At 39.2% G+C, this 16,324-nt stretch overlaps 4 protein-coding genes and 1 long non-coding RNA gene across 5 annotated transcripts; 4 read left to right on the top strand and 1 right to left on the bottom strand.

The window, feature by feature from the left end:
- The first annotated feature begins 931 nt into the window (after positions 1–931).
- LOC145704245 (supervillin-like) lies at positions 932–4,597 on the top strand. The gene is made up of 6 exons (XM_081781690.1): positions 932–1,145; positions 1,336–1,403; positions 1,743–2,027; positions 2,187–4,200; positions 4,247–4,444; positions 4,487–4,597. The coding sequence occupies exons 1-6, from the start codon at positions 1,121–1,123 to the stop codon at positions 4,555–4,557; spliced, it is 2,661 nt and encodes an 886-aa protein (XP_081637816.1). The 5' UTR covers positions 932–1,120; the 3' UTR covers positions 4,558–4,597.
- Positions 4,598–5,890: 1,293 nt separating this feature from the next.
- On the top strand, positions 5,891–7,502 carry LOC145701193 (organic cation transporter-like protein). Its single transcript, XM_081778419.1, has 7 exons — positions 5,891–6,142; positions 6,186–6,381; positions 6,421–6,633; positions 6,675–6,753; positions 6,794–6,915; positions 6,958–7,215; positions 7,271–7,502. The coding sequence occupies exons 1-7, from the start codon at positions 5,954–5,956 to the stop codon at positions 7,459–7,461; spliced, it is 1,248 nt and encodes a 415-aa protein (XP_081634545.1). The 5' UTR covers positions 5,891–5,953; the 3' UTR covers positions 7,462–7,502.
- A 477-nt stretch (positions 7,503–7,979) lies between these two features.
- LOC145705104 (uncharacterized) lies at positions 7,980–9,327 on the top strand. Its single transcript, XR_014134553.1, has 4 exons — positions 7,980–8,176; positions 8,622–8,822; positions 8,865–8,974; positions 9,224–9,327. It is a non-coding gene; the product is annotated as an uncharacterized LOC145705104 (long non-coding RNA).
- Positions 9,328–9,446: 119 nt separating this feature from the next.
- On the bottom strand, positions 9,447–10,455 carry LOC145704398 (claudin-4-like). Its single transcript, XM_081781846.1, has 5 exons — positions 10,178–10,455; positions 9,974–10,132; positions 9,785–9,934; positions 9,604–9,742; positions 9,447–9,556 (listed from the first exon to the last, which is right to left on the bottom strand). Exons 1-5 carry the CDS (start codon positions 10,355–10,357, stop codon positions 9,495–9,497), a joined length of 690 nt encoding a protein of 229 aa, XP_081637972.1. The 5' UTR covers positions 10,358–10,455; the 3' UTR covers positions 9,447–9,494.
- Positions 10,456–13,786: 3,331 nt separating this feature from the next.
- LOC145701194 (macrophage mannose receptor 1-like) lies at positions 13,787–16,212 on the top strand. The gene is made up of 5 exons (XM_081778420.1): positions 13,787–14,273; positions 14,382–15,595; positions 15,636–15,742; positions 15,781–16,152; positions 16,206–16,212. Exons 1-5 carry the CDS (start codon positions 13,787–13,789, stop codon positions 16,210–16,212), a joined length of 2,187 nt encoding a protein of 728 aa, XP_081634546.1.
- The last annotated feature ends 112 nt before the right edge of the window (positions 16,213–16,324 follow it).

Raw genomic sequence — 16,324 nt, forward strand, 5'->3', positions numbered from 1 at the left:
ATCTTATGGTTTTTATAAAGAAATTGTATCCAATAAAGTATGTCGGTTTCCAGGCATTTCTTAAAAAAAAATAGATTCGAAATAAAAAAAAAAATTGACATAAAAAGTCTCTTAGAGAAGGAAAAAACAAGAATCGCTGTCATGCAATCAGCTTATTTTAATTGCATTAGCATTGTCAATCATCTCCTAATCACTACCAACGTGTTTTACTAGTCTGACTGCTTCCTCCCCGTCACAAAAACAAGAGTCACCGCATTCAGTGATGAACTTATGAATATATTAAAAGCAGCTTTCTTCATTTTAGCCGTCTCATTTTCACCCTCAATAATTCACAAGGTCCGTCTTTAGAGCATTTTCTCTCAATCTTTTTAATCCAGTTTCTTTTGTTTTGCGCGTGTCAAGAGTCTTGACTCAAGACGAGAAAATAACAAATTGAGGTGGCGGTCGAGAATTTTTTGTAAAGATTGATGAGGTCAAAAATTTTTCAAATAAAAATATAAAGTTGGATAAAAGCCAAGGCACAAGGGTGTAAAACTAATTGTAAATAAGCAGGAAGCGGTTGTAATGTTGCCATTACCGCGATTGTCATAACCCTTGTAAAAGAGAGAGAACGGCGACGATGAATTTGAAAATTTTCCAAATGATATTTGTTTTCGCCTAGGGGAACTTTGCGCGTTTGCCCAGGTTAAGGGCCCAGTACATAATTGACCTTGAATCAAGGGGATCCTCACGGGCTTTTCCATCCTTTTTTCCCAAAAAAGACCGGAGAGAACTCAAAGAAAACGGTAAAAATCGCTGTTGATGCCCTTAAAACTGCTGATTTTGTGTCATATTTTCCCGAAAAAGTAAGCCGTAAATACGCGTAAATCAAAAATCAGTTGTTTGATTTTGACAAGTCGTAATGAATGTTTGCAGAGATCAAACGAGGCCACAACTGGCTAATATTTTTCCAATTGACAAACTTCTTTGTAGATTTCGACAGGAAGATTAACTTGAACCAGAGGGAGCCGAGGAGAATCGCCCCGGCGCGCGTGCCCTAAGAAAAGAAGTCATTATTATCGAAACAGCGTTGAATACATTTTTTGGAAGAAAAAAACGAAGAGAAGGGAAACAGCTTAAGATGAGCGATCAAGTTAAAATATCAGGTACAAAACTTATTCGGAAAAAGGACAATTTTCGATATTTTTTGCAGAAAGAGGATGAAAAAAATAGCAATCATCATTTAAAATCTGGTCAACTAATGAGTTATTTGTTTGTTTAGAAATCAAACCCTAACCCTAACCCTAACCCTAACCCTGACCATGACTCTAAGCAAAACCCTAAAAAATCTTCTAGGAACACTGATGGAACGACAAAAAGCGCTTGAAAAATCGCAACAAAGCTGGAAAAACAGCCAACAAAAGGTAAAGGCCCTTCTTAGAAACGCCCTTCAGCTGTCCATTTAATAGAATGATCTGAGAAAAAGAACATTCGATGCATTATTCAAAAGATTTCCGCAAAGCACTTCAAAACTTTTTTGCCCCGCGTTAGAGATTATGAGCTGGGTCAACATTTGCTCAGATTTGACGAGCGCCGGAAATCGCACAATCAAAATGACATGTTCAGAAGACAGTAATACTCCACTGTTATTCGGAACATGGGGAATATTAAACTTCTGGGAAAAGTTCAGCTTTGCAAATATCGAAAATGCCGGCAAATTTATCAAAAGACAAAATTATCGAAAAATTCACTAGAATTTTAAGGCAAATATCGTTCCACAAAACAAATTGTCTGACAGACTCGCTGGTCTTCAGAAAAATGCAACTTGGCAGAAAAAATCTTCATCTGATCCCCTTCCCGTGTCATCTGGAAAACTCTCAGATCGACTCGCCCAATGCCAGGAGAATGCGAAATACAAAGAAAAGAAGATGGAGGTACAGAGTGCGGGCAATTTGAATAAAAAGCTTGACTTGCTAAATGCGGCGGAAAGCAATTGGAAGAAAAAGGTCGAACATAAAGATCATCAAAGCTTGTCGACTTCCGCAAAGGTGAGATCTTTGATTTGACAATCAAAAAATAAAAACAATAACTCTTTCGTATAAATTATAAATTGGTCGAAAATTTCATCAGTAACAAGAGTGAATTCAAATTTTTAAGTGAAAGAAATTAGTCGGCTACATCCTCAATTTATAAAATTCATTATTCAGGCACAAAAATCCGGAAACAAATTCTCCAAAACCCCGTCTCGAACAACCTCTCTACCAGTCAAATCCGTCATCAAGCCGCAAACCATCAAGTTATCCAAAAACTCCGAGGCGCGTTCAAAATCATTGTCAGAGGACATTTCCGACCTTGAAAAGCTGGCAACACGAAAGGGAGAAGATTCCGTCTCGCTGAAAGTAACAAGAAATCAGAAAATTCCGAAGTTCGACGAAAGCATTCTTGATGAAATTCTCTCGCCTTCGTTCAAAGAAAATGTTCAACCGGCGAAGGATGCGGAGGACTTTTCTTTCATTCCTCAATCACCTCCTCCGAAAATCACCCGGCTTTCAAAGCCAAGAAGAAAGCGCCCCGCTCGGGAGCAAAACCGCAATCCTCTGAGATCCGCGCCGATTGGAGAGGATAACTACACGGAAGAAAAGACTAATTTGTCGGAGAAAATGTCCGGGAAGGTCTTTACGAATTCCGCCCTTGCTGGTTTAGCGGCGAAAGAAGACATCAACGCCGTCAAATTGAAATCCAAAAATGATCGGTTACTCGCTGATGATTCGCCATACAAACACCCGATGCTGATAAAACTCAAGGGGAGAAAGCGAGCTTTTCCGTTTGTCGTTCCTTGCTCGATCTCATCCCTCACCAATGATGACTCATTCATCCTCATCACTCAAAGTACCGTCTTCGTTTTCCTTTCCGAGTTCTCCAACATCGTAGAAAAAGCAAAAGCGAAAGATTTTGCCCGGTTTGTTTGCCAGACATCAGATTTGGGCACGAAAAATCCAGTTTACAAGCTTGTCAGTGCAAAAACCAACGAGTTCTGGAAAATCCTCGGTGGAAAAATGGAAGACATAGAAGAGGTCAAATACGACCCAGATATGGCAGATGATGATTTTGAGGCAGAGTGCTTTTCGAATTCAAGAGTTTGGGAAGTGATAAAAGCTGAAAATGAAGATTCAGCGATGCTTAAACCGGTTGAAAACCAATGGGGAAGAAGTCCGAGCCAAAAGGACCTGGAGAGCGAAAAGATCTTCGTCTTCGAATTTGGTGCCGAAATTTACACCTGGATCGGGGCAAAAGCTCAGTATCGACTTAGAACAAAGGCGAAAGAGCTTGTCAATTATCTGATCGCTAATTATTACGGTGAATCTGATCTAGAATCGATGATCATTGGCCGAGTTACCGAACATAGGGAGACCTCGTTGTTCTCCGAAAAATTCGTCGACTGGATTCGACCGAACCAAGAAAATGTCCTTTTACCTATCGCAGAACGAAACAAACTCAACATTCAAATCATCGACTACAAACCCGTGACCCCAGATCTCGACACAGAAACTCCCGACTATCCCCTGACCGAAGGGAAATTCAACGTCTCCGGCGGAGATGGCGAAATCGTCGGCGATGATGGACGAATCATGAAAATTTCAACGATCAGTTATGAAAAACTCACCCCGATGAATGGAAAATTAAAGACGATCAGCAAGAGTACTTTGACTTCTGAAGATGTTGTTCTCGTAATATGGAAGTTTTCAATCGCTGGGACGGGCAAATGGTTTGGAAAACAAATGAAGAGCGTGAGAAATCAGCAAGATCTGCCAAAGGGAAGCCAAAAGGAAGTACTGTTCCTCTGGGGCGGAACTGAAGCATCGGAACTCCTGCTTGGAGAAGCTGCTCTTCTTGCGCAGGATTTGGGACTCGGAGTGACTCACAATCTCAAGCCGGGGATGGAACCGAAGGCGTTTTTGAAAGCTTGGAGTGGAAGACTAACGATTGAGAAATCAGCAAACTCTGGCGACAAATTATACACGAACTGTGATTCCTTGACTATGGAGGTCACTTGCGACAAGGAATCAGTGAGACACGGAATGAACTTCTTCTACCGAAAAGAAGGAGGGAGAAGAGTTCAAATGGGAAGTGGTGGGCCAAGCTGGTTCTCGGAAACGCCGAAAGAGCCTGTTGAAAAAGTTGAAAAATTATGGTCAGCGGAGAATTTCAAAGATCGAATTGGTAAGAAATGAGTCCTGATTTACCTCCTCCTTATAATTTTTTTAAGTTGCGATTGAGCTGCCCTCAAGAAAAATCTGGAAGAACTACCCATACGAGCTTTCTCAACTTACATCCCTCAGCCTCTTAATGACCAATATCAGAATCTACATCATCTCCGACACGCCAAAAACAGAGGGCTCCCATGCACAGGACTTTCAAAAGCGAGTCGAGTGTGTTCGTGAAATTGCGAAGAACATCTCAAATGGTAAATTATTCTTTATTAAATTTTCCATGAAAAAGTTTTTAGGAAAAACAATCAAAAAAATTGAAAAATCGACTTTACCTCATCGTTTCAAATGCCTTTTTCCTCCTGTATAAGACCTATTATTAAACTATTGCTTGAAATATAAAGACCACGAAAAAATAAACAAAAATCAAAAATTATCTTTCAAAAACCGGACTTGCTTCGAGCAACTTCGCGGGGATTTTCCACTTTCGATCTCTCGCTTCTCATTTTTCTCAAGGGTTCAACCGGTTCAAGCTCAACCGCTCAGCATAAAAAAGAGTCTGCGGCGCGGTAGAATATCAGTTTTAAGAGAAGTTCTGAGACAATGAAATTTCGCTTGATAGAAGGTAAGAAATAAAAGTGTCGCTCTTTTGTTTTAATGCCGAATTCGACTTGACCTTTAGGGTCAATAGTTAAGACAATGAAAGAACTGAAGAAAGGGTAAAATAAATAGACGAATATTTCTGAGTTTTATCAGAAAAATTAATGAATTGATGCATCATAAAACAAGAGGAAATGCGCTTTATACTGAAATTATTCTTCAAAGATAAAAAATCAAAAAAGCTGTCTTCTGATCCAGGTTATATATTTTTTGGGTTTCATTTGTGTAAAAATGTAGGTCAAATTCAAATTCACTTATCACGCCTTCTGGCTCAAATATTGTCTCAGTTGATCGAGATTTCTTTGAATTGGTCAAAACAAAGTTTGTCATTTCAGAAACAAATTCAAGACAGTGCTAAATAACACGCCATTCAACACATAGTAGAATTTTCAGCTTTCAATTTTATTCAATTCGAAATTTGCTTATAAACGATTATGGAAGAGGAAAATAGATTGAAAGATAAAATGAAAATTTCAGAGTTCGATGATATTTGGAATGTTCTGCCTCATTTCAGGAAAGTGGTTACAAAAAAATATTCTCGTGAAGACTTACAATCTTTTCAACCTCTTTAAAAGCGGATATCAGCTGTGGATCACTGCTGTTGCCGGATATATCAGCATGGTTGGAGGCCTATGCGCTCTGTTTCCCGTATTCGGACAATGGACTCCACCATATCATTGCAAAAGTCCTCTTGACGATCAGTTCTCTTCCTTGACTTTCGCCGAAATTTCAACTCTCCATCAAAGTAATTATAGTCTCAATCCATTCTCCCATCATTTCATTAGATGTTCTTGGACTGGATTCATGCGAAACCGCAAAATTTTCAGTCACACAGAATTGCACACATTCGACCAATTTTTCCGATATTGAGGGCTGCTTGAAAAAGGAGATCAGTAACTCGACGATCGAATCATATGATTGTCAGCCAGACGATTTTCTTTACAACATGGAAGCGATCGGTCAACCAATTGATAAAGATAACATGCTATTTAGATCTGTAAGTTCTTTCTATTTAATAAGGACGAACAATTTTGATAGGGGAATCGTGGCAAACGACTGTCTCAGAATTCAACACCGTCTGTTCGCGACAGTGGCTGGGCTCTCTGATGACTTCTGCCGGAATAATTGGCCAATGGCTCGGAGCGATTTTCGCAGGAATTTATGCTGACAGATTTGGGCGAAGAAATGCCGTTTTTGTCTTTTCTTCCTTGATGGCCGCGCTGTCCATTTTTCAAGGAGTTCTCAACAACGAATACGGTTTCATTATTTGTCGAGTCTTAGTGATGGCCTGCAGCGTAAGTCAATACAGTAATCACACTTGTAAACATCTCAATTCAGCAAATAGCTTACATCGCAGCCTTGACATACGGGGTCGAGCTGACAGGACCGTCAAAGAGGTCGATTCCCGGAAGCCTGATCAATGTCTATTTCTCCGTCGGCTACTCTGGAATTTCTCTGATCGCTTGGTTCATTCCCGACTGGCAAGGATTGTCAGTCGCAATCGGCATTTTTGCTGCAATCCAAGTTTTCTTATGTAATTTTTCCACCTCTGCACACTATTTAATTATTTTAGGTTTTTTCATTCCCGAGTCGCCTCGATTTCTCGCAATCAAAAATGAAATTGAAAAAGCCGGAGATGTTCTCAAAACCATCGCTTCTAAGACGAACACAAAACTTGATGAGAACATCGTTGATGAACTAAGTGGATTAACAAAATTTGAAAAAGAGAAAGAAAAATCTGAAAAAACGACGTCGGATCTCTTCAAGACAACTCCCATCAGACTTGGTTTAACTTTTTGAAAATACAATTTTTTAATTATTTTTCAGTGACGCTGAATATTGGTTTTTCATTTATTGTCGTCACAATTGTTTACTACGGGCTCGCTTACAATGTTTCATCCCTTTCGTAAGACGGACTCTTTTTATCATTTTTGACTTGATTTCAGAGGCGATATTTATGTGAATAATGTTATTAATGGACTTGTCGAGTGTTTCGGCTATTTTGTAAGCATCCCTCTTATCGACCGATTTGGCCGAAGATCTACAACAGGAATGGTCATGTTAAACAGTCTTTACTCTATTTTCTTTGATTTTATTTGACCATAAAAAGCAACAATGATGTACATTGGTTCCACCTCTTTGTTTCTATTCATGCTTACAGATCAACTCGGATTTGACTCTGTAACAATTCAAGAATGCGGAAAATGGCTAGCGTTTATTGGAAAATTCTGCGTCTCCGGTGCTTTTAACAATATCTTCATCTTCGCGTCTGAGCTTTATCCGACTGAAATCAGAACCGTCGGCGTTGGATTTTGCTCGATGGTTGGTCGCGTTTCCGGGGCGCTGAGTCCGTTCTTACTAGGAATCGGTTTTATGCTTCGGGGTCAAATAAGCACTCAAAGCATTATAAAACCTTGACAAAGCTCTTCAAAATAAGCCCGGATTCGGCTGGTTCCCTTACACGCTTTTTGCTGTTTCCGGCTTTTCTTCAGCGACTCTTCTTTTAAAACTGCCAGAAACCAACAATGTGAATCTAACTGAGACACTCGAAGAAGCTGAGGAGTTTTACAGGTCATCTTCTTCAAAGAAATGCTCAGAAGGACGTCTTTTATGATTTTTTTCGTTTGATGGAATGAGATTCAGTTTCAAATATTATCTTTCCTGCATTAGTTTAAAATAAATTATCTAAGAGAAAAATATGATTGTATTCAAACAGAAAGCTCTTAATTGAAGTTACCTTTGATTAGATGTTTGCGTACTGATGACTATTTGATGAAGAATTGTGGCAGACGGAAATTGCTCGGAAATAATACTCATTTAGGCGGGGCCGGAGTCAACAGATCGATCATTTTTTTATTAATTTCTATGAAAATGGGTTTTCTAAATATAGTTATTTGCTTGATGAAAATAAATAGCGTTATCATTATCATAAAATGATATGAATTCTTAGCGAAATATTATTTCTAGTAGCAAAATAAGGGATTTTTAAAGTGACAAAGCATCCTCTCAGAATAAATTAACGAAAGGTAAGGAAATAAAAAAAAATAACGGGGTCACAAGTACCTTGCTTTTTTATGACGTGCTCCATTAACTCAGACTTCATCGAACCAAATCAGAGCACAGCTATTTTCTGAACGCAAAAGAGATTTGACTTTATGGAAGGATGGAGCCAACAGTTATCGGATTGATTTCAGCTGGAGCACTTGCAGTTCTTGTGCTTTTGATCGTTTTTGTAAGATACAAGTTTCCGGAGAAATTTTCGCTAACAACGAACAGAAAAATGAGTTATCAAAATACAAATCCGAGGCAGAAAACATTCATGGTCAACAGTAAGTAGAAGGCATCTTGAATGATAAATTAAAAATAAAATCATATTGATAATGAATCCTTTTTCCAAAATCTGTTTGGTAAAAACGATAATGTAAAATTCTTGATTAATATTTTTCGCAAATTTTTGAAGAGTCCGCTCGACAAATATTCCAAAAAGATACTTTAAAAACGATAAAATCATCAGATTTTCCCAATAAAACCACCGCAAACCACCTTTTTTATATATCCACAGAGAAGAAAATCGAAATAAAAATAACGACCAACAGCTAAACTCGCAAATTAAAATCAACTGACGACGGGCGGATCAAACGACTCTGATAGAGTTATGGCCTGAGAAAACCACAAAAAATGAAATAACTTATCATTGTTGTCCAGTTTGTTGACGAACCAGCATTTGAACCCGTCAAAATTAGCGGTGAACTTTTCTCTAACTCAGCATTTTAGGAAACAGGCCTGAAAATATGAGCAGAAACCAGCTTCTAGAGCTCGCAAGAGCAAGAGCTAGGATGGAGTTCAATATATCGCACAGAAGCTCGATGGTAGCCGAGCTGATGGAGACGAGGCCAGAGGTTTCCGAGCGACTCGAGCCAGTCTTTTTTTGTTTTCGATGAAAGCATAAAAGAATGCGCCGTCTGTACATATGAGGTAAAGAAGAATCAACGGGGGTTGCCTTAATCAAATTTTCAGTTCAACATGACGGATCATCTGCCTTCAATTCTCACTGTATGTGGCCATCAAATTTGCGACCCATGCGTTGACAGATGTCTGCGAGACTATGCCCGATGTCCAGTCTGCAGGTTAGAACCAAAGGACCTCATTGACTCCGCACGGAGATATAAAGCTGCCAAGCGAGCATTTTTATCGTCTTGACCAATTTATCTCCCAATGACTTTTCTTTTTACGATTTTTCATCCGCAAATAAATGCTTACATGGTCTCTTTTTCGACCTACATTTCGATCGCCCGTAAAAGACTCAGAAAAGCCACCATTGAAAGTCAAGACAAATGAATACTTCTCAAAAGCTGCGAATAACAACTGTCTTTTAGTAGCCCACTTTTCGAAGGAGACGTTTTGCGACACTACGATTTGTTTCAAGAAAAGCCGAAGGAACTACCAGGACTCGTTTAAACTCGATTTTCAACACTGTAAAGTTTACACCGGTAAAAATCATTCTGAAAATCATTCTGTAAACAAAATCGTGATTCTTCAACGTTCAATTTTATTCCAACCGTTCAAAATAAAAAATACAATCTACAAAATATTTGAATATTTACTTCTTTTATTACAACAAAAAATTGAAAGGTCAGGCGAAAAAAATTAAACATAATCGGGACTTTTCTGAGATGGAGCGGAGTAATTTGAGGTCGCATAGCCAGGATCTAGATTTTATTTATAAATGAGGGTTTATTTTTGATCTTTCTCTTACGGAATTGTTCTCGTTCTTCGTCCTCTTCATCGCCAGAGCCTGAGCAGCATCCCATGAACATAATGATCGCTACTCCAATAAAAATGGCACTCGCGCACCAGCCGACGTAAATTGCTGCTCCAAGGGTCCACTGAGTTCCCTAGCCAACTCATCAGTATTTTTAAAATTGCCAGTATCTTACCGCGTTGATGGAGATGGATCCCTGGTGCATTTGGAAGTCCTTCCATCTTTTAATGATCATGTGAGCGGCCCAAGAAGTTGCAGCGAGAATCATGATTCCGGCGATTGATAAAAGGCCAGCAGCGCCCCCGGCGGCTTGAACCTTTGCTATCTAGAAAAGATGAATTTCAGCGAAATAGACGTGGAAAACCTTTGTTGGTGCAATATTGATAGCATCGGAAGAGGCAGTGCCAGCGACAAAACCGATAATAGCGCAAATAAGACCAATGATGACAAGAACTCTGAAACCAATGATTCCATACTGGGCCAACGCAGCGATTCCAAATTGTGACAGCTTTTGGCAATGGCCCTAAAGATATTTGTTTGAGAACCCAGTTCTGCTGAGCAAACTTACATTATCAGCGTTAACAGCTTTCTCGCAATATTTCCAGAGCCCAAGCGATTTCTGCACGCCTGTCTGTATTCCGTTATTATTCTGGACACTTATCGCCCAGTGCGGAGTCGCAAGGCAATAGACTGTCATGCAAAGAGCAACGAAACTCAAAGCAATTCCAATCGTTCGTATGGCTCCCATCTCTCAAAACTAGCAAATGAAGATCTCTTTCTTTTTGGAAAAATTCGAGTTGTGCGAACAAAGGCGAAATTGAAAAATTTAATTTAAAGCTGCTTGAGGTCAAGATTTTATACAATGCAGTTGGTGACTCGGCGCGTAAATTATCGACCAAATATAGTAATGCAAATATGGTGATCATTGCAAATGCCACGAAATTCCAAATTTTTTCTATTTGTCTTACAAACGATGAATAGGAAAGATCAAACGTAGTAATGGATGGAAGGATAGTAATGGGAAAATGAATGGTCGAGGTCAGTGAACTCAGACTTTAGAATCACAGAAATAAAGATCAGCTTGGAAAACTATTCAGTCATTGTTGATTTAATTTGCAGAGGAAGTAACTTTTGGAATAAGAGTAAGGGTGTATGCTTCTTCCAAGAGATACCATTCTTCATATTGAATTTCACCCGATACAAGGTCAGAAGGATCAAAGAATGGTTTGAATTTTGAGATCCGAATTACTAATTTATCGTTAACGTGACCTGAATTAAAAGATATAACCTGGAGAGTCAATTAAAAACTGATTGTTTTGGAGAACGTATTCATTGTTTTCGACTCGATCCATTGTCATCTGATGATAAAAAACATTTCTATGTGGAGATTCTTTTTCTGGGTCGAATACATAAGCAGCCGTTGCAGTTACTGGTCGAGCAAATGTGAAGTTTTTATTCAATATAACTTAGTTCTATTGAGTCACTTTTTATTTTTTAGGCTACCTTTCTCATAAATGCATGTTGACTCAATCGGTTTCGGATTTGCAGGGCCGCCAAGAAGTCTTATTATATCCCAGCCACTTTCCATCAGATAAGTTTTTTGACAAAGACGCTGGAGTAGAATTTCAATTTGACAAAGAGCAACGGACTGAATATCCTGTTCTTCTTCATTCGGGTTTAAATTTAGCCCAACCATACTTCGAGGATAAACAACCATTAAAATAGTTGACAGAATATCTTCAAACGAATGAGTTTCATATTTATCAATAAAACAAAGATCATTTTTCATCGCGTGACGAAGAAGCGAACAAACAGAAATCGGAACACAAAGTTGACTATTTTTCTGGTCTATGATATTTTTGGTTAGATTTTTCATATCTCCATGAATGTGTTTTGTGAAGTTTTGCTTCAAATTCGACATTTGTAAGGATTTTGTCAAATTTGGATCGTCAAGACAGAATGACGAATCGGCATCTTCAAGTGAAATGATTTTTTTAATTTCGGCAAAAATGTCGAAATGCCAATTCTTGATTTCATTTATTGAAAAACCGTTGCAGCCCTGAATTCAAGATATCTGAATCAAAAAACAGACCTGCTCTAAGTACAAGTATTTTAAACTTACTTTCACGATTAAGTCAATTCGACTTCTCTCTTCATCACTTATTGGCTTATATAGCAGAGTCCATGTTGTTCTCCAGCTACAGAAAAGAAAATACCAGAAATTTTCTACATTGTACCCAGCTCCAGTTGTAAATTGACCTTGATAAGAAAACCCAGGCGACCCAGCAGCTATGAACGTCAAACAATTTATAATAACTTCTTAACCTTACGACGACAAAATGAAATTTCACCCGCCGACGACAAATGTGCCATATATGGCACATGTGCGAAATAATCTGTTTTGATGTTCAAAAATTGACATTTTATGTTATCTTTCTGAATTTAAGACATTTCAGGCTTTATGGCATCATTTGACATCAAATAACATGTGGTCGGTGTCAGCAATGATTATGGCCCTTTTGTGAGAGAGAATTACGCACAATGCTTTTGCGGCAGGAAAAAGTCCCACCGACGACAAATATGCCAAATATGGCACATCGCAATACATTCTTGTGCCATATATGGCACACGACTAGCGAAGCTAAATTCGCCTTTTTGACATATTTGTAGCGAACCTAACCCAACCAAAGGTCTACCAAGTGAAAGTTTAGCGAAAAGTAGGGCCTTAAAGGGGGGTCGGTGAAATTCCTTCACCACGATAAATATGAGTTACGGGCATCTGAAAGCCTTTGTGCCATATATGGCACACTTGTCGTCGTAAGGTTAACTTACATAGTGAGTTATTCCATCGATATTTTGAACCACTGCGCGTGTAGCCCATTTTTCTGTAGCCAATGTTACCGGTTTGTTCGCTAACGAGGCCGAAATCAATTATTTTTGGAGTTTCATCAAGCATGAGAATATTTTCCAATTTTAAATCGAAATGATACATTCCAATACTGCGCAAATAATTAAGACCCATTAAAATCCCCCAGCCAATATTTTTACGCGTCTCAAGTGTGATCGTTTCGTATCTCAACAGGACTCTCAAGTCAACTTCGGCTCTTTCCATAATTGTGATCCACCCGAGACAGTCCGATTTTTGTTCATCCTTTTTGTGGTAGAGTTCTATATTTGAATAGTTATGTATCACGTTTCTATGGATCGGAATCGAAATAACATTTTCTTTTCTCTTTTCTTTTTCAGCGCGAGCAAAATCTTAGAATATTGAAAAATTTAATGAGCCTTGAATTTCAGACCTTTCGAAAGATGAATATTGTATGCAATCATTTTAGAATCAAAGAACTCTGTAAAAAGAAAAGGGTCAAAAGGCTGAACCCTCACAGCTGTTCTTAAATGGCCGAAATCGACACCAAAAATGATCGCTTCTCCTCCAGAAGATAAAATCTCAAAGTCTTCCGATAGCTCCCACTGGCCCCCTTCTTCTTGTATTTCCCATCGACTGATATCTTTGCCCAACAAAGTTTTATCAGCTTCCAATATCATCTTTTGAGTAATGTTTATTTGAAAATTTTCCAGCTCTTGTCGCCCAAGATGAAGAATATATCCACGATCACCATCAAAGCAAAAATAATTCCAGTGAAAAGCATTGTCGTCATCGTCAAAATCCATTCGTTCGATAGCTGAGATCAACCTACATTTCTGCGTCCTCGTTGTTGTTCTTTTGAGTTTTGGCAAAAATCCACCGAGCCATTGTTCTATTTTATGTTTCGCTAATTCAGGCGTAAAGGTCTCGTTTTTCTTTGTTGATTTCATTTTAATGATTTGGTTCACAAAACGAGCTCTCTACGATTCTTCAAAGTTAAATGAGAAATCCGAATGTTAACCAGTTTAAATTTGTTTGACCTGAAATATTTACACAGACATAATAAAAATCACGCTAACTTAAAATTTTATGTTTGAATTGACGCATTTTTAGGTCCGTGTAGACACAAAAGTCTTCAGATAAAGTTTAAACGCATCACACTTCTGTTTAAATTATTCGCCTTGAAAGCGTTAAAAGTTCATCTCTTGCCGAATCTTGACCTAACATTTTATTGCCGAGAAAAAAAATATTGACTTCACACATTTAATTTACTGCAAAAATTACACCTTCTATGTCAAAGTGAAAATTAAAATGAGATGGCTACTACTTCATTTTAATTTATTCCTTTTATCCTTCGCGGATTATTGCGATCCAGAGAAATGCCCCAATCTAGGTTCTTTACTTTCTTGTGGCGTGGTTCTAAGTGAGGTCGAGGTTGATGGAGAACTAAAGCCGAAATGCGGCTATTTTACGACAGGCTTCAGAGCGCGTTTCAATGAAATTCGCGATTTTTGCCAGACGATTTCGGAAGAAACAATCAACCCGATGGATGATTCGCCTGGGGCTGGAACTGGAAACATCGTCTCCTTCAAAAACCTGCAAGAAAACGAACGAGTGTATTATCATGTTCGAAACGTAACTGGAATAGCCCCTGATTATACCGTCTTTCCATATGGCTACCCGTATATTGGCTTGAGAAAAAACTGCGAGGACTGTCCTCATTTCTGGCAAGATGGCTCTGTTTTCAGCTTTACGAACTGGTACGACAATGAGCCCAGAATGGTTGAGTACTACAATTGTGGGCAAATTCAAGGACAGAGATTCAAAATAATATTTTCCGAAAATTTTTTTTAAGAGAAATGTTAAAAAAATTTTCAATTTTCAATAATTTTTTAATCTTCGATAGTGAGTGGTAATTTTAATGGAAGATGGCGAAACACTATTTGTTCTGGAAATTACCCTGGCTATTGCGAATATTTCCCAAAAGGTCGCCCTGAGCCGCTGAAAGTACCAAATTTCCCCGATTCCATCCCATTCGGAGGGTGCAAGCCTGGGTGGTGGCGATTCGGTGGCTTTTGCTACAAAGAGTTCGGCATTTCTTCAAATTTTTGGGATCCAAGTAGCTTCAAAAATTTCGCAGATGCAAATGCTAGCTGCAATGCGGAGTGGGAAGGCGCAACTTTGGCTCGAGTTCCAACAAGTCAGCACAACTCGGTCGTGGCTTCCCTTCTTGGTCCATTAAAAAGTGGGTATTCGCCATGGATCGGCATTTCTACTTTTACTTATGCAGAGTACAATTTCGCCCAAATCAACGGAGACAGGTTGATCTACTCCAATTGGATGCCTCACCACCCAAATCACCTTCAAAATGGACTCGAAGACTGTGTCGAATTAAAATGGTCGACTGAATTTTCATATTTCGGTGTCTCTCGCCTCGGGCAATGGGAAAATCGCCCCTGTACAGAGGAAAAACCTTACGTCTGCTCACATGAAGAAAGTGGAGAATTTCAAACATACGAGTATCCTGATGATTATGTATACCCGGAAGCAGGAGTGGAATGTGCAGAGAGCTGGTTGCCAAAAGAATATGGCTGCTACAAAATCTTCTTGGAAGAGAAGAGCTTCAATGATGCGAATAAATACTGTAGTGATGAGGTGAAGCAGCGAATGCCAAATGCAAACGGAAGTCTCGTTACATTCTGGGATGACTACGAGCAGAACCTCGCTTTCTCATTCTTTCGGGACGATACTGTACCCGCTCGAGATGAAATAAAATTAGAAACTACTTTCTCAAAAGGAATCTGGGTTGGGATGACGAAACAACGACAGGGCTACTTTCGCGACTGGCGCTGGGTGGATTTTTGGCCTATCGAGGGAACTCAGTGGGCCATCGGCAGACCTGAAAAAGGCAATTCAACGAGCAGAAAGGAATGTGCGTATTTGACAAAAGACAACACTGTTTACGACGAAGATTGTAATGAAAAGATGCCGTTCATTTGCAAAGCCGCATTTGGCAACAATTCATATCACTGGGGTGGCGTTTCGGAGGCTCTTGGAGAAAAACTAGGATGTGATGATGGATGGTCGAATTTTGGCGATCATTGTTTCAAAGGATTTACAGTAAGCTCGGAGAAGGTTTTCTATTTCACAAATTTTATAGGAGCAGATGACGTGGCAAGACGCTAGAAAATCATGCGTTGCTCAAGGTGCAGATTTGCCTTCTATTCATTCGAGATATTCTAACAACAGAATTCAGCAAATTTACAGGTAAAACACATTGATGGAGTATGAGATTCTTATTTTAGAAACTTGACAATTCTTGACGAAAACGAGTCTGGCCCCTGGATTGGTCTTATCACTTACCCAAGCTACACCTGGGTCGACAACACCGGCCTGTCTTACGTAAACTGGGCATATGGAGAGCCAAATAACATCAATGGGGGAGAAGCGTGTGGCCAAATGTACCAAACAGGATCATGGAACGATGAGAATTGCGATTACCAGCATCCTTACATTTGCCAAAAAATAGCTACTTATGAAAACTGCGTTTATGCAAAAGCCTCGACGAATGGGTTTCCTGAACAAGTGGGACCGGCTGGAATCAACGAAGTCGAGTGCGTCTTTGAGTACAATGCCTGTTGGGATCCCTTCAATCCGGTAAAATGTTTCAAGGAACGGTTTGAGAAAAAAAAAAATTTTATGAAAGAATTCTCGTTCAAACTTCAAAAAGCCAGTAAAACAAAAAGAATCGCTTCATCCTGGAATCACCGCAGGAGCGGCAGTTGGAGCAACTCTCGCTGTTCTCGCCGCAGTTGGTGGAGGATACTACTATTACAAGAATTTCTACTA

The sequence above is a fragment of the Oikopleura dioica genome, chromosome PAR (genome assembly GCF_907165135.1).
Source record: "Oikopleura dioica chromosome PAR, OKI2018_I68_1.0, whole genome shotgun sequence".
In the NCBI taxonomy this organism is placed as follows: Eukaryota; Metazoa; Chordata; class Appendicularia; order Copelata; family Oikopleuridae; genus Oikopleura; species Oikopleura dioica.

Bases quoted from the DNA above. Each gene is read 5' to 3' on its own strand.
- LOC145704398 (XM_081781846.1), bottom strand. From the start codon at position 10,357: ATGGGAGCCATACGAACGATTGGAATTGCTTTGAGTTTCGTTGCTCTT. The intron at 10,133-10,177 runs GTAAGTTTGCTC...AAATATCTTTAG, and splicing joins AAGCTGTTAACGCTGATAAT to GGCCATTGCCAAAAGCTGTC. The intron at 9,557-9,603 runs GTAAGAGAAAGA...AATAAAATCTAG, and splicing joins CGAAGAACGAGAACAATTCC to ATCCTGGCTATGCGACCTCA.
- LOC145701193 (XM_081778419.1), top strand. From the start codon at position 5,954: ATGACTTCTGCCGGAATAATTGGCCAATGGCTCGGAGCGATTTTCGCA. The intron at 6,143-6,185 runs GTAAGTCAATAC...ATCTCAATTCAG, and splicing joins TCTTAGTGATGGCCTGCAGC to CAAATAGCTTACATCGCAGC. The intron at 6,634-6,674 runs GTTTAACTTTTT...ATTATTTTTCAG, and splicing joins GACAACTCCCATCAGACTTG to TGACGCTGAATATTGGTTTT.
- LOC145701194 (XM_081778420.1), top strand. From the start codon at position 13,787: ATGAGATGGCTACTACTTCATTTTAATTTATTCCTTTTATCCTTCGCG. The intron at 14,274-14,381 runs GTGGGCAAATTC...AATCTTCGATAG, and splicing joins AATGGTTGAGTACTACAATT to TGAGTGGTAATTTTAATGGA. The intron at 15,596-15,635 runs GTAAGCTCGGAG...CAAATTTTATAG, and splicing joins ATTGTTTCAAAGGATTTACA to GAGCAGATGACGTGGCAAGA.
- LOC145704245 (XM_081781690.1), top strand. From the start codon at position 1,121: ATGAGCGATCAAGTTAAAATATCAG. The intron at 1,404-1,742 runs GTAAAGGCCCTT...TAGAATTTTAAG, and splicing joins GGAAAAACAGCCAACAAAAG to GCAAATATCGTTCCACAAAA. The intron at 2,028-2,186 runs GTGAGATCTTTG...TTCATTATTCAG, and splicing joins GCTTGTCGACTTCCGCAAAG to GCACAAAAATCCGGAAACAA.